The following is a 24,757-nucleotide window of genomic DNA, read 5'->3' on the forward strand; positions in this document are numbered from 1 at the left end:
GCTGGTGTGTGATTTTTTTTTTTTCAGGTGTTGCTCATTTAATTTTTAATTTTTCATGGATGTGGGATTTGTGGGTGTGGGGTTTCTGGTTTTCCTGTAAACTTTGAACAAACAAGTCGCCCATCCTAGAGAGTGGATTTAAGAAAAATATGTGCCTGTTTTTATAATTTTGGGGAAAACCTCAGTGTTGCTCTGACTTGTAAAGATTTGAAGCTGAAGGTTGTAATTTATTTGCCTAAGGTGGCACTTCTGCTCAGCGCAGCTGCCATCTGAAGACCTCCTGCATTGTTGCACTCATTGATGAATAAATGTTCTTGTTTTTTGAGCTATGAAGTTTGCCACTGAAACAAGTAGCAGAAAATATCTTTGGTCTTCCAGTGTCTTTGCTTGTATCTAAACATTGTGGATGAGAGAAGTCATGTCACTTCTTTGTAATGGAGAGGGAAATGGGATCAGATGAATGGGAGCTCTTAAGAGAAAAGAGGAGATGATAGAAGGTTGGGTACTAACAATGCTAATATGCACTTAGAAGGAAAAAAAAAGTGTGTACTTGTCTGATTAGATTTGATAGCGTTGCACTTACAGGAGACCAAAGCTTCATGAGCAAACTTGATTTGGGCTGCTCAGTTTCTGAGGACTTTGCTCAGGTTATTGTCTTAACCTGGATTTGTGTAGGTAACTTCCTTCAGATAAACTATTTGGAATCCTTTGACAAGCCTTATCTTTCTATACCACTGTGTGCTATGAAGTACCATACTCCTACCTTAGTTTGTGAAATCTAAACAGGGTAGAAGTCAAGACAGCAATACAGTAGCTACTCAGAGAACACTGTTCTAGAGATAGCAGCTCAATACAGAAGTGGGCTCTTTTTTTTTTTTTTGGGGGGGGGGGGGTCGGGGGTCGGAGCTATTTGTCATAGCTGGAGTTTCTTGTACTGAGTCTCAAGTTCTGCAGACCTGAATCCAGACTGGACAACTCTAAGCCACTTTTTATTTTGCTAACTGATAGACTATGTTTTTGTTTGTTTTCCAGTTCCTTTAAAAAAAAAAACAAAAACAACTGCACATCCCAAAGAAAGAGGAAGATCTTGGTGAAGCCTCAGCTTGGGAGGAGAAAGCTTTGACATCGTGGGATGAAGGTGGTAAAAAGAGAGTTGTGCAGGCATAGACATCAAGAGATGGTCCAGGATCAGGCTCAGGTGTATGACAGTCCAAATGGATCTCAGCAAGTGTGCTTACCTGTGCAGCTGGGCCAAGGAGGAGGCCATCTCCCAGCAGCACATCCACAGAGGTTGGTCCATGCTCAGCAACCCCAGGGGCTGGACCCTGTACATGTCCAGAGGCAGACAGCCCAAGGAGGTATGGTCCCAAACATGGAACCACAACAAATGTATGAGGGGTGGGATGCCCCAGAGGTGACAGTGAAGGTGAGGCCTCAGAAGCTGAACCAGGGGTGGGAGGCCCCAGAGGTGACAGTGCAAGTGCAGCCTCAGAAGCTGAGCCCAAGGTGGGAGATGCCGGAGGTGACTGTGCAAGTGCAGTTACAGCAGAGGGTCCAAGGACCACCTCTCCCACAGGTAACTGTGCAGGTACAGCCACAGGTCCAGGGACAACGAATGTCTGGTGTCAAGGTCACTGTACAGATGCGCTCAGGCTGTGAGCCAGAAGAAGTGACCCATGTCCAGGATGAAGGTGAAGAAGTGTTAGCAAATGGAGAGCAGCTGACACTAAAACAAAACCAAGGAGACTCGATGGCACGATCTGAAGGTGGGAGAGAACTGGCTGAGGTGGGGCTGGCACCACAGGGGGCTTGGAGTCAAAAGCAGGATCAAGAAGGAGAGGTGATGAAACTCCACCAGGAACAGAGCCAAAAAGGGGAAAGAGCAGAAGTGACAGAACTGCAGGAGATGCAGGTTGAAGACCAAGCAGACCTGGGTAGGATGGTGACTGAAGAGCAGCTGCAGGACCAGAGACAAGAGCAGGAAAAGTTGAAAGCAGACCAGTCACCACAACAGGAAGGTCAAAGAGACACAGAGATGAGGCAGGATCAAAATGACGTCCACATCCAAGAAGGACCCAAGGGACTGGTTGAAGAGCAACAGGAAGACCTGGAGCAAGAAGTGCCTAAGAAACGGCCACGAGAAACTCCAAATTACTTTGTCTCTATACCAATCACAGATGATCAGGTATTTTGAAGTAGTTCTATCTAAAACAAAGCCTTAAGAAGAAAAGGAAAAGATTAATTGCCTTTGTTTCCAAGCTTGTTAATAAACCTAGAATGATAACATCTTGTTCCCCAAGTGAAGTGGTTAAATATTACTTTGAAGATTGCCAATGTTCTTTTCATAAGGTCTGATCGGATGTGTCCCTGCAATAGTATCTTCTAGTCTATAATATTTTCCTGGACAACCTTGTGTTGTCCATTCCAGCATGCTTAAAATTTTATGTAGTTCAGTAGAAACTAGAACTTATCTCCTTCTCCATTGAGGTTCACAATGGAGGATGAGAACTTTCTTTTCTCCTACAGAAGAGAAAAAGGGCTGTTGATCTATTCTTTCCTTTTACCCACAAACTTATCCTGAGATTTTAGGTAGACAGTTAATTCCAGGAATCCATGTGGGGAGTCTGCGTGTTCATTCTTCACCCAGGTATGCTATATTCTGTGACTTACATGAGAAAGCAACAGATTTTCAACTTCACACTGTTAAATAACAGCAAATGGCAGAAGCCCAAATAGAAATCTTTTTCTCTAGAGGATTTGTGAGTGTCCTAAAGCATTCCAGTTACCACAGAAGACATTTCTGAAATGCATCAAGCTAGCCTTGTAGGACTTGGATACTTCAGACACTGTTTTATGGTCCATGGAAGTAAATTCCAAAGATGATGTGAAAGCTGGAGACAGATTGCACACCTTGCTTTTTAATTAGTTATGTATGACTGGTTTGAAGCCTCTAACTTCTGCATAACTTCATGAATGTTTTCCTCTGTAATGTAAGGAAAAAGACACTGCCTCACCTTGAGGTACTTATTTCCGTTCAGTTGGTACAAGTCTTGAAGCTCACATAATCTTCTGAAAGGCAAACAGTGTTTCATTCCTGAAGCAGTCCTGTTGGTATTTTACTGGGAATTCGTCTGCCATTCAGTCTCCCATAGAAAGCTGTGACTTGTTGATGGCAATGTCACATTATTTGTTTAGTGTACAAAAGCAGACAGCTCTCATGCTCTGTACCAGCATCCACTGCACTCTTTGCAGCCCTGCCTGGGCTAAGCCTTCTTGACCCCACACTGTGTGCACTCAGGAAATGAATAGAAGCTTTGGGATGGAAATACAAGAAAGGGGCTATCCCACCTGGCAGAAGCAGGCAGAGGAAGTTTTGATTTGAATATTAACTGTTGCACCCCAGCTAGCATGAGCAGAACTGAGATGTAGGATAATTAGTGAGAGTTATTAATATTTATAACATATATGAACCTTGGGAACTTTTCCTACAAAACATTTTCACCAGATCCATGCAAGTTAACATTCAGATTTTTTTTTACCTATATCTCTTGGCTAACAGCTTCTCTTAGTTTATGGTTCTTTTTCCAGTGAACCAAATTGATATTGTTTCTTGCAGCATATAAATCGATTGCTTTTTTTTTTTTTTTTTACTAACTTAGGCTTCCATGCAGTATTTGGAACAACTGTATTTACAATACTGAAAGGCAATAATTAAGTAGGATGACTGTATCTGTTGTACATCTTTTTCCTTTTTTTTTTTTTCCCGTGTGGGAAGAAGCTGTAGTACAGTAGCTTGCTTTGGCAGGCTTTTGAATTTTTGTTTTTACCTTAAGTAAGATTAGAAACCTTTACGTATGTGTTATAGGGAGATGTCAAAGGTGCCTTCCTCTTAGTAGGCAATTATTTGCTCTGGCTTTGTCTTGAGTGGAATAATCGCTGAAGGTTATCTGGAGGATGGCCCCGTATAACTTTCAGTGATTCCTACATATGACTGGCTTTTGAGAGGTGAACAAAAGTGCAGAGCACATCAGGAAGATAAATGCCAGGAAGGGAAAATAACTGTGTAAGCTGGAAGACAATGCTGGCAGAGGAACAAATGGGTATGCAGTGGGCAAAGAATAAATCTAGGCTGGAAACTGGAAAATTTCCTGCTATCTGAGGAATGAGATCATGGAACAGCTTGTGGGGACATGAGTGTCCAACTTGTTCTGCTATTTTAATGAGATTTGAGTGTCCTAATATGTGGCCTGTGACCACATCTTATACAATGCTATGAATATTCTTCCCTTTCTTCTACTTTTCTTCTCACAGTTCTGCTCTTCCAGATCTCCCTGGTCTTGCACCCGCTGTGGTAATCTGGAAGCTCTGTCCCTGGCTGGCTGCTCTGCCCAACATATTTCTGTTTAATTTTTCTTTCAAGTACTACTGTTAATGGTAGCAGTGATTGATGGCCTTGGGTAAAGGTCTGAGAGAAAACATTGAAGGGTAAAGACACTGTTCCCTGTACACATGCCTGGTATGCGTGTATGTGGAGGGTATATAATATGTATATGTGCATATGTAATATTTGTCAACAATTTCAGATGCTTTTGTCTATGAAGAAGAGGGTTTTGACCCTACAAAAGGAACATATCACATCACATGCTTCACTGATGTCCTAGTAGTCCCCCTGTGGAAGGCATTTAAAGATGTTTTAAGTCTTTGGGCAGAACTAGTTTCCTTTAAACATTTTTTTTTTTTTTTAAGAGATCTGGAGGTGGTAGGGTCTAGGGTTATCTCCATTTTCTTCCTTTTCAATGAGACAATATTAAAATCCTGTTGTAGTCCTGGTAGTTGCAGTAGTCCTTTACCCTTTGTCTTGTAGGGCTTCAGGAGGCAAGATGACAGCCTCAGTAATGGGTTGGAGTGGATCTAGGAGTTCTGTAGCATCAAATTTTTGATACTCTATCACTGGTATTTCTTTCCTGTCCCCCACTCCAAAAAAAAAAAAAAAAAAAGAAAGAAAAACACCTAAAACAGCACCCCCATTAAAAGCATTATATTATAGGGAAATGCTACAAACTGATCCACCGAAGCACCTCTGACCAGAGATGTAGGGATAGGTTAGACTGGGTCCATAAAAGCACTCCTGTGAAGCTTGTGAAGCTTACTGTCTGACACAGGAAAAAAACGGGGGGGTTGGGGGGGGAACGCGAATCATTCTGCAACAGTCAGGTATCTACATGAAGGAATTTGACTCAAGACTCAAACTTGGCTTCCCAGTTGTCTGAGTCTGAAATGATCTTTCAAGAGTGTTCTCAGAAAGAGTGGGGGATAGAGGAGGAGTGTAAGGCTGTCTTGTGGAATTGGGTCAATACTCAACCAATTTTGTTGAAGCAAAGATTTTTAGGTTGTGTGATCAGAAAACTTGATGTCTTGATTCCTGATCTGTTTTCATGATCTAGGCAGATGTGCAGGCCATGCTAGACTGCAAGAAGCAGGCCATAATAAATTATGCCTGTCACAGTAAGAAATGCTTTAATTTCAGGGTCATTTCAATGATGATTTTAACATAGTGAAAAATGTACTGTAAGCATCTGAATTAAAGGAGTTCACTGTTTCAATCTTCAAATGGATTCTCTTAATTGTATCTGTCTTTATACCGACATTTACCAGGAACTTGTTATACTAATCTCTTCTGCCATCTAGGTTGTGGTACTATTAGCTGGACTGCACAATGACTGCCAAGGCTTTATGTAGAAAGATTGCAAAACAAAAATATATTGACCCAGCTGTTTCAACTTATGTAAGAATAAAGTAGAGCTCTAATGTGTGTAAGCGTCTAGGCATGTAAGTCAACATCGGCTCACTGAAATAATCTGAAAATCTATAAACACCTTGGCTGTAACAATGGCTTCCACCAAATGCTTAGTCCCAGAGTGTTTGAATTTTTCTCCATCCCACCTTCTTCCTGTGACTTGTTTCTCAGCCTTAACAGATCGTTTCAAAAATTATTTTTCTTTGTAACTAGACATTGGAGCTAATTGGGACAAGGCACAGATAGATCTAGAAGAGCTAGAAATTGGCCATGCAGCTCTAGAAAATATCTACTTGGACAACACTATGTTTACTGAGTTGATCTTTATTTGCTGTTAGTTACCTTTTGGGAAGAGACATCAGTTTAATCTGTGATCAAACTTGTAATCAGAAAATGTCATAAGATTAATTATGGAAATGCTATTCAATTTCCACAGTCTATTAACAACTGACTACTGCATGAAGATCACATTAATATTTACAGTGTTGTGAGCTTTATTCAAACATGCTTAGGGTCAGATTCAGACCTAGTTTAAGATCTAGGGTGCTGACTCACATGAGAGCAATGAATTTAGCCTGTAGGCTTTGAAAGGGAAAACAGATCAATCAATCTTTTTTTTTTTTTTTTTTTTTTTTTAAAAAAAGAAATATATATATAAGTTTAATTATATATTATATTTGTGTTTGGTTTTTTTGTTTTTTTTTTTTGGAGGGGGGGGGTTGTTGCTGTTTGATTCAAACTGGAAACTGCATTTCTTGTGTGAGATGTCGTAGCTTTCTGAATTTTTCCTGCAACACCTGGGCACCCCACAATGAAGCTTTATTTCTCTGTCTCCTGTTTACTGCATTGCAGATTTTGGACAGAATTGAAGACGTCCAAGAGCTTGTATTCACAAAAGAGCCTGACTTACTGAGAGCTTTTCTTCCTGTTCAAACTATGCACCTTACTATAATAGTGGCTCACCTGGCAACAGAAGAAGAAGTAAAAAAGTAAGAATTCTGCAAGATTTAAGTACAGCTAACTTTATTGTAAAACTGAGAGCCTTATTTCTGTGATGATATGGTGGTTTTTACCGTGTTAGGCAGGTGAACACCACAACTGCTCTCTCACTCCCCCTCCTCAGATGAGGAGGGGAAGAAGCAAAGGAAAAAACAACTCACTGGTTGAGATGAGAATAATTTAATTAAGGAGAAAAAGTATTATTAAGGAAATATTATTATTAATTGAACAATTCAACTAAAGGGAAAAAAGGGGAAGAGGGAGGGGGAAGGGAATAACAAAACAAGTAAAGGCTATGTGGAAGTGCAGAGGAAAGAAATTACTCTCTACTTCCCACAAATGAGCGATGCTTGACCACGTCTTTGAAGCAGGGCCTCAATGCACGTAGCCGGTGTTCAGGAGGAGGACAGGCACTCTTGCAACGAGAGCCCACCCCTCCCCTCTTCTTCCTTTTTCCACCTTTTGTTGCTGAGTGTGACACCGTATGGTATGGAATATCCCTTTGGTTGGGTTAGGTCAGCTGCCCTGGTGATGTTTCTTTCTCTCTTTTTTTGCCCACCCCCTAGGAGGGTTAGAGAGAGTCCTGATGCTGTGCCAGCACTGCTCAGCAGCAGACACAACACCGGTGTGATACCACTGCTGTTCTAGCTACAAGTGCAGAGCGCAGCACTGTATGGGCTGCTGCAGGGAAAGGTAACATCCCAGGCAGACCCAGGACAGATGAATAACAACTTTCAGTAGGGCTTACCCCCAGTTTTCCTCTTACTTTCTGATCAGTTTCTGTTTTGCTCTTGATACATGGTAAGGAAAGCTCTTTACAAGAGCTAAATGGAATGTTTCAGAGGTTGAAATACTGCCTATCTGTCATGGGGGGGGGGGGGGGGGCAGCATGTCTGTGAAAGGTATTATTACTGTTCTTATAAATCAACTCAAAAAGCTATGTTAATTGAGAAAACACAGCTTTTCAGATCAGTCATGCTTGTATCAGCTGGAAAACGTTAACTGATAGGACATCTTGCATTAAAGAAAACAAAAGTCTCACTAGTTCCTTTCCAAGCTGTTTTCTTGTCTACTTAAAGCTGGAGGCTGTCAGTAGGGTCCCATGAGTTATGAGGGGAATAGTGAAAGATGACTTAAGAAAGCAACCCTGTGGTGAGGAAGGCTAAAGCTGTTGGAGTGGATGTACAAGAAAAGCCAATAGCCAATATGTTGGAGTTTTTCTAAGCCGCCTTCTGTGCTACTACACAGGGAAACAAGTCTCTGGCACAAGGACACAGTGAAGGGAGGCCCTTAGGCATCTGGGAAGGTATTGCAAGGTAAAGGTGGGAATCTGCTCAGAGTAACCCTTTCTCCAGGGGTCTTAACACACATTAGCAAGGGAATGGCAAAATAGAATAAGGCCTCAGCGTTGTGCAGGTGTGACACAGGATCTACCTGGACATAAAGCAGCATGCCCTGTTGTAAGGAAGTTGTGGTGTGGTTTTGTTTTTACTTTTTTTTTTTTTTTTTCAAACTTGTATGGACAGAGATTTTTTTCCTGTATAGGTAGAGCTGGCTAAACAGGACTAAGATGCAAATGTATGTGACAGATTTGTATGTGCCTTATTATAAAATGACCTGTGTTATTGTTCATTCAAGGCTTTCTTTTTTCTTTTTCTTTTTTTTTTTTTTTTTTGAGGGCCTGAGGGAAGAGGTAGGGGAACCTTTATATGGGCTGAAGAGCCTGTGTGTGAGAGTCACTATGTACAGTAATTGGGCAATAAAAATCCCTGCCAGTGCTGCTGACTGGGCAGGCTGTCATCCAAGAGGATAGGAAGCTAGTGGAGGGCAGCAGTGAAAATAGGAATCAATCAGTTGGAGAGGTGAGTGGAGCTAAGTAGTGTTAATGAACTTAAGAGTGGATGTGTGTCTGTAATATAAAAAAAATAATGGGCATACCTAATGAAAAGCAGATCTTACTTGCCAAAAGCTTTTCATCCTTTATCTTCTATATAACTGCAAAGCTCTACTAAATATGCTCCAGTTCAGTGGCTACTGCTCTGTGCTGTCATGTGAAAGACCAACTTAGTGCTTATAGCACTGCTGAAACAGCATTCATAGCCCCTTGCAGTGAGAGGAAGGCATCTTGAAGAACTTGTGCCATGAGATCTCTAGCAGTGATTAATGGTATTTTAGACGTCATGGTATTAAATGAAGGATTAAGTTATCCCTGCTTTTTATTAAGGTGGAAAAAGCAAGATCCTCTGCAGAAAACTCATCCCCTTTCCATCTTCATTGCTGTCCTCATCAAATCTTCACCTGCACAGTCCACAGGAGGTTCAAGAAGCAGCAGGCCCCATGTTATAATTAACAAATGATCAGACAAATGATCAGTCTTCACTGCTGTATTCAAGTTATAATGTTGACTTTTGTAGGCTAAAATAGCCTTTGTATGCATGAAATACTCTTCCTAAGAATATAAGGGTACAAAATTTGTGCCACGTGGATTATAGTGCTAGTTTTCTTTTTGGATAATGTAAAAACAGAAAGATTTTCATTTAAATAACGAAGCAAGGTAGTCAAAACTTTTTAGGTGTTATGCTAAAGAAAATGTAAATATAGCTACAGGAACCACAGCAACCCATGGGCAGGTGTTCTTGAGCTCCTTAGTTGCACAGTGTTTTGTTAAAGGTGTAGGCATTATTAGAAGGCTTCTGCTCGGACTCTGGGATTGAAGTCTGACAGAATCCCTTTTCCAGTGACACTAAGGTAAAGAGGTGTACTTGTAACACCTTAATGGGTATTCAGTTACTGAAAGCGGTATTTGTTTTCAGAAGCCTATTAGTTATATATGTATTTTTGAATCTTTAAAAAAAAATAGTTGAAGTACTATATCATTAGATAACTTACTTTTTGGTGATGCTTCTGTGCACAGCAAGGTGCACATCTTAACTTTGTTGAAATGGGATCTAGGGCTCTTAACAGAAGAAAGTTTATTTTGTTAACTGTCCTTGAATAACAAAATATAATGGAGACAAATGTTTTATGTACTTCAGCTGGGAGAATGGATTTACTTAGGTTTAAGAATAAAGCTAGTGAACCAGCTGAAAATTGCAAAGATAAAGGTTTAAACTTCATGATGAATATAAGTTCAACTTATATCCCTTTGACTGCTTAGCAACGCTATATTCACATAGCCATTTCTGGAATGTTAATGACATACACATTCACTCTTCTAGCAAAACTCACTTCTAATGTATAAACTAAGATTGAGGTTAAAAGACAGTTTATTTTAAATGTCTGCACATCTGCTAATTGTTATGAAAGCATTAGCACTGGAATATAGTGTGGTTGTTACACCTTGTATAGTGTTGCAGAATTGCCAAAATCATTTTAATCTGATATTAAAAATGTAACAATATTTCCAGGTTTAATAGGTTTAATAGTAAAATAACTTCCTTTCAGAGTTTATTTTATTTTTGAAGGGCTGTTCTGGCACTGAAGCAAAGTAAGGCTAAAGTTGAAGCCATTTTGCAAGGTGAAGACCTTATTATGACATTTCATGGGATTGGACAGTTTAACAATCAAGTGATATATGTGAAAATGTCAGAGGAAAACCAGAAGATGCTTAGCAGAATTGCAAGTAAGTTCCTACCCTGAATCTTTACTGCTTGTGGTAAACAAGTTTGCAGTCTGTCAGTTCTTCAACATACTGGCCTGAGCTGCTATGAATACCTATAATGTGCTGCCTTTCCTCTCACTGTCTTGTTTTCTTAATTGTTAAATATGAAGCTGGTAACTGAGATCCTGCAGAGCTTGTGAGCTGGAATAAGTTCTGTGCACGAATTTTGAATGGGTGAGGTGCATAGGCATTTGACTTGTCAAGATCACACAGCAAGGCTACTCTAGCAGGCCCTGCAGTCAGGATCTTGCAGACCTGTGATGTACATAATTTTTGAAAGAGACACCTCAAAATTGGTGCCCTATCCATTCTAATAAACTGGAAACCTTGTTAAGTGTTGGCTTCAGTTGAGTTTAAGAGTCTCTTCTGTAAATTAGAGCATGTGTGAAATTCTTCTCCATTGGACAGGAGATGATGAATAATAGTGGTTGCATCAGCAGATCAATTTTTACTTCCATTATAGATTGACTTCCATTATAGATTGAACAGAAGTACAAGAATAGCTTCTATCCTCAGTTGTAACTTCCCAAAACTGGTGGGTTCATGAAGATGTTCCAGATGTGACCAGCTTACCTCCATCTGAACACAATCTCTGAAGGGTTTGATGCTCTCCCTTTCCCTTCACTTCCTGTTCTGTTTTTAGAAGCTGGTTTAGCCTGCAATGCAGAACCTAATCTGTGTCCTGGGCTTCAGCTTCCAACGGAGCAGAAATAATCAATATATGCTTTTTGCTTGCTATTTTCATACTAAACAGAACAAACAAACAAAAAAAAACATTGCTCAACTAATGTTTCTCAAAAAGGCATGCAATATGAAGACACTACGTAATCTTCAAAGGACAGAATAGTCTGCTTTCTTTTTTTTAAAGGCTGCTTCGCCCTTTCTCCAGTTCTTGGCCTTGACTATTAGTCCTGCAATCTTCTCCTCTATTTTTCTCTTAACTTACTCGTGTTGCAACTAGACAAAGAATACTCTCAATATGACCAGCTTCTTTGTTTTGCCTAGATAAAATTAGGCATTTCACTGTTTATTACCTTTTGCTTGACTCTAGCCTTCATTTCCCTTATTGTTTCATTGATGTCGGAGATAATTTTGACTCAAAACAGCTGTGCTTTTGTTGAAAGTAGTCTGACATTATCCCTACTTATTAGGATTAGTGCCTCAAAAAAACTTCCTCATGCCCAAACTGTTTTTTCTAAAATCTGTTTAACCCAAAATAATCTGGACTGAAAGATGACTAAGTATAAGACACATGATGCAGTTTCTTTTGAGATCAGTTTTGATACATGCCAGCCCACATGGTATGTGCTTTGATACCATTGAAAAAAAAAAAGACTGCTTAACTGTTTTGATGCCCCTCACCTTAACACTATCATCTATCGCTTCTGAAAGATGCAGAAGTGAATACCTGCTCCTTTTCCTTGGATATTGCTGTTTTCCCCCTACTGTTTTGCTTTATGGGGGATTTTATTCCCAGTGAATCATAGCATGATAAAGGTTGATCTTGTATGCTATTTTAGCATCTGCAGAAATGTTTAAAATTGGTTCTGCAGAATGTATGCTATGATGATCTTTTTACTTTATTATTTTTTAGAGGGTGTTGGATCTGCATTAACTCTAAAAGCCATTACAACAGTGGGTGGCAGATTCCTTCTTGTTCTCTGCCTGGATCACCCGCATCTTTGCGGTTCTACAAACCTGGCATCTACCTTTTGGTCTGAACCTCTTTCCTAATAAGCTGGAAGAGAATAATTTTGATTGCAAACCCCAGGAATATTCTGTCAGTACTTGCATTTATTTCATGCAATGTGATTGTTCACTGATTGCCTAAAATACTTCCTTGACTGTGAGACAAGCTGCCAGTATTCAAGCTGTTAACTCTGTCACCAATGGCTTTGCTATTCAGAAGATGCAACTTTCATTGTTCTCCTTTCTGCATAATTTCTGACCGTTCCTAGAACTTAATGAGTCTGTGGATTATGCAAATATATCAAAATCTGTCCTTTTTAATGACGTCTGTGAAGGAGTGTTTTTCCAGTTTTCTTCCTCCCCTCCCCGTCAGCATAGAATCAATTGTTATGTAACGGATAGGAATTTTTTCCTCAAATTCTAATGAATATTTTTATTGCTCATGGAGTAGATGTGGATTTTAAAATATTGCTTTGTAAAGCAACTTTGTAAAGCAAATTATTTGACTGGCGAAGATCAAGCCACTCCTGCCAGCTGCCTCTGCCTCAATGTCCTTATTGATAACTTGTCAACAACAGTTTAACAGTTCAGCCTGTTCTAATGAAGGTTTTGAACCTCTGAAGTGTGCCTGGGAAATTAAGTGCCATCCTGACATGGGCAGAACCTCAGCTACAAGCCTCGTTCCGAAATGGACTTGTTGAAGAGACTTCCTAGCCTTGACCTTACTCCCATCATCAGCCCTCCTGGTGAAACTCTGCTCGTGGCAGTAAGACCTTCACTTTGCAGTAATAACTGCTCACTCCTGTCTGGTAGGAGTGGTGCTGGGTGAACATGAGGAGACTCTGATCTATTGTTTTGATATGGTAAGCTCTGGCTTACTTTTTTTTGAGCACCCCCAGGATATCATTTGCCCAGGTAAGTGTGGGAGAACAGATCCCTATTAAAAGGAGATCAGACACTGGTGCTGCACATATATTCTGGGGCTTGCTGTGCTTTGACCTAGTGGCATGGGCACAAGAAGACTTTATTACAGTGTTTCTTCGTGTTATCAATATTTTTCCATGAAGTACCAGAGGCACTTTAGGGGTGGTTTGATACATAACTATAATAGCCTAGTATAATTTTCAGATGACCTAAAATATCTGCCATGTCTATAGTGGACCTACAGTAAGACTATGCCACTGCCTGCTGAAGGGTAGCTGGAGGGCAGGTGGGCATTCTGTAGGGCATCTGAAATGGCATCGGGAGCTTATTCAGGCAACTGGGGCCTATTCATATATTTTCCAGATGGAAAGCATAACGCAGTTGCCTTGGCAAAGTGACCAGGCAGTCACAGCTGCTGTTCCATCACAAATACAGAGATGAAACATTTTAATGTATTAATTAGCTAAACTACAAGCCAGAGTCTTGGCCTTGATACAAATGCTTATGACAAACTGGTAAACACAGTAGTTAAACTTCCTGATAGATAGTAACATAAAGTGAAAGTAGGGTGACTTCAAGCAAGCAGCTTATCAAATATGTGATAGCTTTTCTTTAAACACACATTTCTACGTTGAACCTGCTTCTCTGAGTGCCTGGGTAATTAGGAGTAACAGATTAGTGTAAAGGAGTGGAGTCTGGCAAGAAGCAACATATAAATGTTGCATGTTCTTGGGGCAGGTGTTGATCTTCATATATAAAATTTCCATATAGATCCAAGGTATAAAGACCTCTCCCAGTAGGGGAAAAAAATGCCAGAGATATCCTAAATACTCCACCTTTAGCAGCCAAGGATTTCAGTGTTGTTTTGGAACTATTCTTCACTGTTGAAGTGTTTCTAGTTGTGCACCAGTTGTTTAACTTCCTGTATCCCCCAGATTTGTGGGGGTCTATCTGCTGCAGGCCTCACCTTGCTGTCCTTGTGGGACTCTGCATGCCTTATTTCAGGGTTAATGACAGCCAAGAATAGATCAACTTGATTTAATATTTCTGGGCATTGCAGTCCTAAGCTGAAAGACCTTGAATATAAATTCTGGAGTTGCTCGCAGTTACTTCATTCAAAGGAGAATAAAACCTTATTGCTTTAAAATTGTACTCAACGCTTTTAAACAATTACCACTGTAAATGCTTCCTATCTTATCTTCTGGGAAAGGAATATGTCTGTGTGACTTTTCCTTCTGAATTTGTCTTTGCAGATTTGCACTTTTTGTGGATCTCGCCACTTCGTGTGTTTTTTTCTTTTTTTTTTTTTTTTTTGGAAAGCATTTTGCCCCTCATTGCTTTTTGCAAAACCGTCCCATTGTGGCCACTGCTTGTTGCATTTTGCTCCTGTCAGGGCTGCCATGGGCACATATTTTCCCGAACTTACCCTAGTGATAGGAGGCTTTGTGAATGCAGAGAATAGCACCGCAAACATGAATTGGATCTATTTTCAGTTTTGCAACATAAGGCTGTATTGTCGTGCCCAATTTGGTTTTCACTAATTTTGTCTGTTTCCCCTGATGGTATGACAACTGCTTATCTCATACTGTATTTTAACTGTCTTCAAGAAAAGAATGGTGGGATTCTTGTCTAACCTTCTTGTAAATATGTTCCCCCATCTCTACTTATTACTTTATCTCTTATTTTATCTTTTTACCAGAAGCTGTGGAAGAATGCTTTAATGAAATGAATCTCGACATTTCAGGGAGCAAAGATTTCAAACCCCATCTTACTTTTCTAAAGCTCTCCAAAGCACCGAGATTAAAAAGAAGGGTGAGTAAGTTTTAAATGCTTTTTACTGGTATCAGTTCTAGAGATTATCTTCCTTTTAATGATATTGCGGGGGACTATATGCTTCACTGATTTTTCACTTCAACTACAGGAAAAAAATATAACAAAGCTTCTATATCAACTGGCCAAAACAGTTACATTTCTTCATATTCAATTAGATAGGACCCCTTGTTCATATGGTGTATGGCTCTAATGGTAGAATACAGAGTGTTTTCCTTCTGCCATGGGCAGTTGAATCTGCATGAAAATACAGTGTCAAGCTGCTTCCATAGGGCAGGATGGCTTCAAGCAATATTTATCTGAGAACTGTCACTTTGGAAGCTAGGCTGGTGCTTTGATTTATGCTAGAAATGTGTGATGTGCTTTCCTAACCTTTACTGCAGCATTGTATGGTTTATCACATACAATTAAAGTAAAAAGCAGCTCTGATTAGATTGCTCATTTCCCACTGGAATATTGTCCTGCTTGTTTCCAGGAATAGTTCTTGTATTTATGAGGTCAATATGTTGCAAACCTGAAACACTGAAGAGGCATGCATGAAGAAAACAGAAAATGTTATAATAGCTGAGGAATATGACCTTGTATTTGTGCACTTCAAGTACTTCAAAATTGACTTGATAGTTGCCTTCTGTATATGTGGTACAATCAAAGTTGGATAGTGCCAATAGTTCTGTGCTGGAGGTTTTTTTCTCTTATACTGCCTGCAGAGAATTTCATCAGTACAGGCATCAGCAATGTCTAATGCAACAAAGGTATGGTAGGAATTACTGTTGATTTCTGTCTAAAGTAATTCACAGTTCCTTCTACTATCAAAGTTTTGGGCATCGCTGAAAAGAGACTGATTGCCTCCTCTTTACACTCTACTTTTAGATATTTAATATACATTGACAAGATTCCCCTGAGCCTTCTGCAGGCTGAAGTCCACCTCTCCCAGCCTTTCCTTGTAGGAGTGATGCTCCAGTCACTTCATCTTCATGGCCCTTCACCAGACTCTTGCTAGTAGCTCCATACAGGGGAGCCCAGAAATAGATGCATGCTCAGTTGAGATGCATGCTCAGGCAGATAATATTCTCTACTCTTTCCTCATCTCTAGAGTATTGCTCATTCCTTTTTCCAGATTTGTATGTACCTTAACCCTCTTGTTCCTAAAATAGTATTCTACACATCAGGACCATGAAACACATGTGGAGCGGGGTTGCAAGTTTAGTTATTACAGCATGTATGGATACTGTATGTCCACATACAGTCTCACCACAGTTAATAAAGCTCAGCCCTAAACACAGGATTTAATCTCAAAAATCAGACTGGGATATTAACGTATACAGGTTTTGAGATCTGACATACCAAAGTGAAAATATTAAGTACTTGCTTTGTCTTTTCCAAAGGCAAAATGTAATGGGTTAAAGAAGGAAAACTATGCATCTATAATAGCCCATTCTTAAAGACAGCAGGAGATAAACCAAAATTCCTAAATACTAGAAGATGCCAAAGTATGAGAAAATATTGTTTTAGTTATTATGATGCCATCTACTGGCTGTAATTACTTTCTATATATCATAAATAAATGTTTCCCTGTAATATGGATGCAGTTTATGTAGTTCATGCAACTTCAGTGCTTCCTATGTGAAGCTTGAGAAACAATTACTAACATTGTCTGCTTACATTTTACTTTTCAATAACATTTTATTAAAAAGATAGATATTATATATATATATATATGAGGCTTTGCAAACCTTGTTTATATTTGTGGGGAAGGAGGATTCATTCCTCTCTAAAACTTCTACATGTTCAAAGTTTGAGCTCAGGAAATTATGCATGTTGGACTTTGTGTCTAGAGACCCCAAAAGGTTGGAGAGGGCTTTAGTTGTGTACTATTTAGCTTGCCAAGCTGCTGAAGGAACGGTATATGCTGTTTATTGTTGAGGTTCAAAATGTGTAGGACACCTCTAGCATAAATATTTTTATAAGGGCTCTTCAATTTTTTTCTGACCTGTGTTTCCAGAGAGCCAAAAGGGAACGACTCACCTCATAAGAGTATCCACTTCAATGTGTACCTGATACTGAAGAGCCTTTTCCAGCGCACAGACCGCTTTTGTCAGCGCAGGTTGTTAGTCTCCAGTGATGGGCACAGCCCATGCTTACCTATGCCAGGGCAAAGCTGTGTATTAAGTGCCACCACTTGAAAGGGGAAAACATTTGTTCCTGCTTTTATGCTGCTCAAAGTGGATTCACTTGGTGTAGGTCTGCAAATAGCTGCTATCCATCCTGGGTGTTGAGAGTAGCAATCCTACAAAAATCACTTGTATTAAAATATTCTGGCTTTTTAGTGGAAAGGACAGTCCTAATCCTGCCCTCTTTGGGCTACAGTGTAACCAACAGCCTGGCTCTGGCTGCCACAAGGGTACCTCCAGGGGCACAGGAGAAGGTGTGCAATTTGTTCAGTTAAAATTTGAAGTGACTTGGCCATCAGGTCTGCTCTGAGTGTCTAAATGGCATGAAGCTTTTTATTATTTGAAGCTTTTTACATGTGCTTCTGTTCCGGTGACACCAGTTATCTCTTGCAACTCCCCCATGGTGCATGCCTACTCATGCAGAGACCTGCCAAAAAGGCTGTTACAAGGAAGGAAGCTTGTAAAGAGATCTCTTGTTGTTTTTAAATGTACACCCCTGAGTATCTGGGGGCAAGGCTGAAAATAATTGAGATTTCTTTGAGGGAATGTGCTGCAAGGGGCTCCTCAGGGTCTTGTTAGTGTGCTCTTCCTTAAGTTAGGGGAAGGTGGAGACTGTTCCTCATTGCTTAATGATTCATCTGTCCTTCACCTCTGTGTGTGCCCCTCAGATGTGAGCTTTGTTGCAGGCTAAATGCTTTGAGTTTAAACCCTAGTTAAAACTTGCAGTCTGTGGCTGGTGGAAACACACAGGGGTTGTTTGGCCATCCCTGGTGATCTCTATACAGGGCAGTCAGTGCTGCCACACTTGAACTTGCCTTGTGGGGAAACACTGATTTGGAAATGATTTCCATCTTGACAGTCCTGAATTACAATGCTTTCTGATATGCCTTGATTATGGCAGTGGAAGTTACTTTTTTTGGTCTGAAAAGAACATGTAAGCAATTCAAAATGCATCTATAGGAGTAAACACTTCCATTTATATACTCTGCTGTAGTGTTTGGCTGTTGAGATATTAGCAGTGTTTAGTAGTGATCTAAGAGCTGCTGTGGCTTTATCTTTTTTTGTCTGGCTTGCTTTCACAATCAACTGAGTTAATTTTTTTTGAATACTTTGTTAATGTATGCCAGCTTTACAGCTTTGTCAGCTGTATTTCTAACCTGTCTCTAGCATGCAATTTAATTACCATTGTGAAATGTGCACACCAAGGAGAAGGATGATTTTTCAGTCTGTAAAAGTAGCAGTGGGATAAGAAGCTGAGTGAAGTAAACTTTAGGAGAATTTTTTTATTCCACCTAAAGGCAATTCAGGAAAGTAAGGAATAGTCTGAGTTAATGTCATGACTGCTAAATTGCTTGAAATATCTAGAATGCATTTCAATAATAATAAGAGGATTAAATGGGTCTGTTGTCATCTCTAGTTCTTTTGGTGTGTTTGTGGCTTCTTGAGGGAAGAAGGGTAAGTGAGGGATTCAGCAAAAGACAAACTTAAAAATAATCAACTGTTAGTACTTTATCAGTATTAAGTACTACAAAAAAAAAAAAAGTAGATACTGCTATCCTAATGGGGTTGGTGGGTATTTTTTCCTAAGTTTTCTTAAGAAAAATATTCATAAAATAGGAGTTGATATGTCATGTTCTTTTCTGAAGTGTATGTAATTTGTGTGTACCTACACATACTATAAATTGTTCTTTCAATAACTTAGGGCTTCAGGAAAATTTGTTCTGATCTGTATAAAGAATATGAAGACAGCTTTTTTGGCACAGAGGTTTTCAGTCAAATTGATCTCTGTGCCATGCGTAAGAAGAAACAGGAATCTGGTTACTACTATTGTGAGTGTTCAATTAATGTGGGATCCAGAGGTACAGAAGAGAGCAAAGAGCAAGAAATGCAGGCGGAAGATAAGGGAGAAGCAAGCAGTGCAGACCCTCCAAGTAGTGTTGCAGGGACTGAAACAGGAGCAACTGCTGCAAGCTTTTACCTTGCCTCGCATTCAGTAGCAGCTGATGACAAACCATCTGAAAATATTGCTGAGGTTTTAATTGCAAGTAAAGAGAAAGAAATCAATGAGGTGAACGGACAGCCTGAAGCTACAGATGAGACTTCTCTTGCATCTGGAAAGATCTGCTCAGAGTCAGTGCCTGCTCTGCTGCCAGTAAGACTAGATGCGTTCCTGAGTGTGGAAGAGAATCAAGAAAAAGCAAAGATAACAGATGATAGACTGCAGAAAACTGAAGCAACAGAGTGTGCAGCTGATCTGCCAACAAGTTCAGGGTAAAGCTGCTGTAGTCCTCAGTGAATTGAGCCCACCCTTGGTGATGGAAGGAAGGCAGCCACTGTGGTGCTTAGCTACACTGGGCTCGGATGGGGCTATGGATGGTGGATTAATTTTTGGCAGAAAACAGACTTTAAGAGACTAATAAAACAAAGTAGAAAAATTTCTGATTGGAAGTGTTACTGAGTAGTACATCCAAATGGTGAAATGCCTAGGTCTAAAGAAGAACCTAAAGTGCAGGTGTGTGAGAGCCTATATACTAGAAATATAAATGTTTGGGCTTACAAGATTGGACAGAAGCTCTGCTTTGTCACCAACGTTGTTGTCAGACACTTCTCTTGCTCAAATACACACTTCTACCTTATTCCCATCTCTTTTCCCTACCATTCTTGCCTCTTCCCCCAGTTCTGCTCCTTCCTATGCCTGCCTTCTCTCCCAAGAGTGCCTACAGACCCCTGCTCATCTGATCCCCACAGCTGCTCTGACTTAAGGCTCCAAGCCATTACTGTGACAAAGACACAAGCAATCAATCATTTTGTGTTGCAAGTGGTATGACTTCTGTTGTTAACATGCTTCTGTGAAATATGCGCTTCAGTTCAAATAGCAGCTACTTAATTATTTTGTCTGACTTATGGAAATAGCTGGATTTATCCCTCCAGAAATATTGTAATACAAAGTGTTTTTCTTTAGCTAAACTGCTAAGTTATGGCAGCAGAGGAAGAGGATTCCATAATGAACTGTTTTTGTAAAATGCCTTAGGAAATGAGGCACAGCAGCTTTTTTACTAAACTGAAGTGATGTCGTAGTCTTGAATGTATGCATGAGTTAGTGAAGGACAGGACAAAACGGAACCGTATTCACTTCTGGCAGGAGGAGATGAAGGGCTTTGTATCGCTGCTGGTGCTGAAGCCTCCTTGCTTTGCATACTGTTCACTGAAGCCAAGGAGATGGCTTGCGGCCCCCAAGCAGAGCCTGCCCTGCCTGCTGCACGGGAAATATTCTCTCTGCGGAGCCTCATGGCAGGACGAAGCCAGTAGATGGCACTACTGGAAAAACAGCTGCAGCTGGGACGAGAGGGAATGAGCTGCTTCGAGGCCCCTGCGGCTCACCCTACGTCTGGGCAGCTACGAAGAGGGCGATGGGCACGGGAGAAGGCAATAGGATGCCTGGGAAATGCTGCATATCCCTAATTTCCTTTAGCTGATCATTAAAAAGAGGTATCTGGCCTTCTTAAAAACTCAGTCTTTCCTCAGAAAATACGTGCATACTTGGGAGAAAAGTGTCCTCAAGGAGTTTTTCCCAAAAGAAGCATTAAGCATATGGTGTTTGGCTTCTATACGTGGTGCGTGGCTTTGGACGGAGTGTTTAGGATGCACTTTATTAAATTAACACCAGTTTGTTGTAAACCTGTCCAGCTTGTTACCAGCCTTATAAACCTGGATTTGTGCCCCTTTTGTGGGGAGCGGGGGGAGAGCCAAACCTACCAGGCTGCCCCTGAGTGGGAGGAAAGGGAAGGCTCTGCATTTAATGAACCTGCTTTGTGCTCTGCACCAAGGTTTGGGTCAGGCGCCTTGTGTTGCAGCGCTTGGCAGAGCATTTATTTTTTGTCACTCCACTGAAGGTTGTGGACTTTCAAAAGCCTGTCCCCAAATGGTCTTCTAAATGCAAATTTGAGAGCAGTTATTCACAGCTGTTCTGGGGTCTTCAAAATGCAGCTAAATTGCTCAATGCTAGAGGAAGGCTTCAAGGTTAATTTTGAAGAGTAGTTAGAGTGAGGCTTCAGTATTGCATCTCTGTATCAGCACATTTTGGATGAATCGGTTTTCCAGAAAACTTTGCCTTAAATACACTGAGGAAACTGTGTTTCTTAATGATTTCCTAATTCAGAAAAGGATCAGTAGAGTCATTCATCTTACGAATTTAAGTGGATTCAATGGCCTAGGACCAAGTACACTTTACAATAAACTGCGTTTGTTCTTATTGAAAATGTTAATTATCTTTTTATAGACAGATAGCACTGGAGTGTAGCAAATGTGTGGTGAACCTGTGCTCAGAAACGTTTGGGTGTTTAATGCCTACAGGTTTCAATTTAAATTTAATTCTGTTTTAGGATTATTGTGATGATTGCAGGGTAATTAATTTCACTTATCTTAGGAGTATAGTGGTCTTGTTTTGGTACATTAAACTAAAATAAATACTTAAGCTATGCCACTACAATTTATCTTGATAGTTTAAAATAGCACTTAAACCAAAATGTCTACCAAATATTCAGTTCTTTAGTCTTTAATGACAGCCAATTCAAAATGAGTTTCTGTAATGCTGTTCAGGTCATAACATATTTTCAGCTTCATGATGGAGAACAAGTCCTAAATTTTGTTGGTACTCCTCTTTGGACATGGGGATCCATGTTTTTGTTACCTCATATTTTTTATTCAAACTGAAATACATTTGATTATTAGATATTTTTGAGGGTATGATATGTGGGAAACAACTTCTAAAATGAAATAACTGCACTGAGAAAGCAGATGAATTGCCCTTTGACTTATGTGGGGAAGCAACACTAAAATCTAGGTTCAGAAGTGAATTTGACTCATTCTTTATGATCTCCACATTTACTGTTCTTTTCATGACTTTTTTTTTCCTTTATAGACTCTAACTTGCCTATTTTTTCACTTTAAGTAATTTGTTTTACAAGCACCAGTAGTTTATGTAGAAGATAAATGTAATCTGCTAATTTGTTCTAATTGAGTTTAGCTTAATGTAACTTGAGTTATTGAAACAATGGTACAACTTCAGGGTGAGAGAGAACTTGTATTAGATATTACCCACTGGCTGTGATCTTTTTTGAAAGAACTGTTTTAATGTTGAACTGAACTACCATGATAATTGTTTTCCAAGTAAGTTGAAAGGAGGCCTTAACAACAGCTTCTCCCCATTTCTTGTCTGACGTTTTTTGTGTGTTAAAACTAGTGGTTAAACTAGCTGTTCTAATAAACAGGATGCAAAAACTGAAGAGAGTGTCCCATAAATACCTTATTCTGGGTGTTCTGCTACTGGGTGCTGTTAGACACTCTGGGCACTCTCATCTGAACAGCCAGGGTAGTTTGGTTCTGGATGTTGCATTTTTGAGGGCAAAATGCAACTAAGCAAGAACCCTGTATCTGTGCTAAATTAAAATAAATAAAGATCTTAGCTATTCCAGCTGGCTTTTTCTTCCCATAGTCCTGTACTTGCTATATACACAACAGCAAAAACACATCCTTCACCTACACCTCATGTCAGGAGGATGCCATGCTGTACTTTGTGAAGTCCTGTGATCTAGCTGTGGTACCCTAAATGCCTGATCCTGTGACTAGGAGCAGGTAGCTTCAAGAGAGGGGGTGTGAGAAGCAATCTGTCTTTCTCTTTTCCTGTGCTTCTTGGAGTTCATTTTAATGCATATATTCTGCTGTTATTAGTCAAAGTTTCTTCTTGGTAGCATGCCATACACTAACAGCCTTAGTTTTTCTTACTGGTGCAGGTAGAATGGAATAACCCCTCAATTTAGTGAGTGTGTGTAGATATACTTCTCAAATATGTTCCTGATTATTTTTTGTCCTCATGAGACAGATTCTGAACTTAGCCTTGAAGCAATTTCTTCACCTGATCCATTCTTACATAGTTAGCCTAAACCCAACTCAAGGGCTGCAGTTGCATAGCCAAGAATAGGTCACTTTCTATACTCGAGTCTTGAGACAGACTCTGGTAAATATTCTCTTTGTGGGAGTGGCTATTCAGGATTATGGCCAGGAAGGGACACATCTGCAGGCCCATAAATCCTAAGTGACTTAGTATAATTGTATTGCGCAGTTTCCTCCTCAAAATCACTCCCAGGCAGGCTCAAGTCCAAGCATTGTGTAGGCTTAACACCTCTGAAGCTGGCTTCCTACCATGGACTTCAGTCACTGACCTGTGCAACAGAAATACAGGACAAGTCTCATAAAGAGACTCTAAAAAGCCTATGCATTTAGATCAGAGCACGTTTTCTACACTTGCAGGAGGGAATCAAAATGCTTCCTGAAGAAAAAAAAAAGATACTAGGCATTAAATGCACATCTTATCTCCTGCCTTGTTGTACACCACCTCAATATTACTGATCAATGGCTGCAGGGCTTGAAGTGGCACTGTGGTTTCTAAGAGCTGCAAGTGAGAGCCATTGCTTAACTGACCAGTATTCTTCTGCATAGAAAGCAGTAAGCAGTGCTGTAGGTAGCTCTTGTGAAGGTAGCTCTTAAAATCAGCTCAAATCAGCTCAAATCAGCTCTTCTTAGCTCCTTTATACCCAGGAGATATATTTAAATCTACCTCCCTTCCTCCACTGCCCCTCTAGAAAAACAAAAGCACATCTTCTACCATTGTAGAGTCTCCAAAGTTGCTTTGTTACCCTGCTATTGGACCTTCCTTTAATGCTGTCTTTTTCTGCTGTTTATTTTCTATGCTGCTTCTGTTTTACTCTAGCATTTATCTAGCCTGGCTTGGGTTCCTGCACTTGTGCCTCTTCCATGATGCTTCTTGACATTGCCAGCTTGTATCCCTTTGTTCCTTGTTCTGGGTAGTGAATACTGCTGGGTAAGAATAGCTCTGTTCTCTTTATCCCTAGGAGTCTTTCATGACAGCCTCTTGCTCGAGGGGAGGATACCACTCATCATCCCTTTGAGCTCATGGGGGCTCTGAGCTCGCTTTGGCAACTGTTAGGCTGCTGCTTGTAAGCCCATTTTGCTCTGGTTTGTATAGCCCCTATTGTAGTGGGAATACTGGGCTGTCACAAGGTCTCAGAGCTCCTGTAATCCTACTCGGAGAATAATTGAGTGCACCCCTGCCTTATTGTGGTTGGGAAGGGGAGCCAGTGCAGAATGGGTGGAGGAGGAGGAAATGTTTCTGGCACATTCCCGTGCCTGAGGTTCCTGGGCTCTGTTACAGGGATGCTATACTTAGACTGCTGCTGCCAGCATCCCAGCTCCTTGCTGAAATTTCATCTCTGTGCCGCAGTCTGTGAGGGCAGGCGATGCTCCAGCAGTCTCTGAAGGAGTAATACCCACTGGGGACAGAATGATTCAAGAGCCACGGTAGTGCAATGTCTAAAAGCAGTAACTTGGCACCAAGGATGTTGCTGCTGTGGTGATTGCTGCTGCCTTACAGGAACCTGTGTGCCTGAGACAAGGTGGCAGTCTGCTAGGCCAGCAGCTCTTCTGGTGGAGAACTCCCCCTAGGGTGTCACTGCTTTCATGGCCTGTGGGTGGGCTCCTGGGCTATGCCTTCAGTTACTGCATTTTTATTTTTTGGGGGGTATCTTCTGGCAGGTTCAGTCTAACCTCCCTTTTCAAACATCTCTGATTACCATGCTTATGCCTTTAAATCACTGCTATGATGAGATC

General features: G+C 40.4%; 1 protein-coding gene across 4 annotated transcripts; it reads left to right on the forward strand.

Moving 5' to 3' along the window:
• Positions 1 to 1,250: 1,250 nt before the first annotated feature.
• On the forward strand, positions 1,251 to 19,503 carry LOC118162026 (zinc finger protein 853-like). 4 transcript variants are annotated; one of them, XM_035317917.1, is made up of 5 exons: positions 1,251 to 2,185; positions 6,650 to 6,786; positions 10,261 to 10,418; positions 14,770 to 14,882; positions 18,774 to 19,503. In XM_035317917.1, exons 1-5 carry the CDS (start codon positions 1,361 to 1,363, stop codon positions 19,344 to 19,346), a joined length of 1,806 nt encoding a protein of 601 aa, XP_035173808.1. In that variant the 5' UTR covers positions 1,251 to 1,360; the 3' UTR covers positions 19,347 to 19,503. The 4 variants fall into 4 exon arrangements, with proteins under 4 accessions (XP_035173808.1, XP_035173809.1, XP_035173811.1 ...); XM_035317918.1 differs by having other exon boundaries at positions 14,815 to 14,882; XM_035317920.1 differs by having other exon boundaries at positions 10,261 to 10,313.
• The last annotated feature ends 5,254 nt before the right edge of the window (positions 19,504 to 24,757 follow it).

Source organism: Oxyura jamaicensis, chromosome 2 (assembly GCF_011077185.1).
Source record: "Oxyura jamaicensis isolate SHBP4307 breed ruddy duck chromosome 2, BPBGC_Ojam_1.0, whole genome shotgun sequence".
NCBI lineage: Eukaryota > Metazoa > Chordata > Aves > Anseriformes > Anatidae > Oxyura > Oxyura jamaicensis.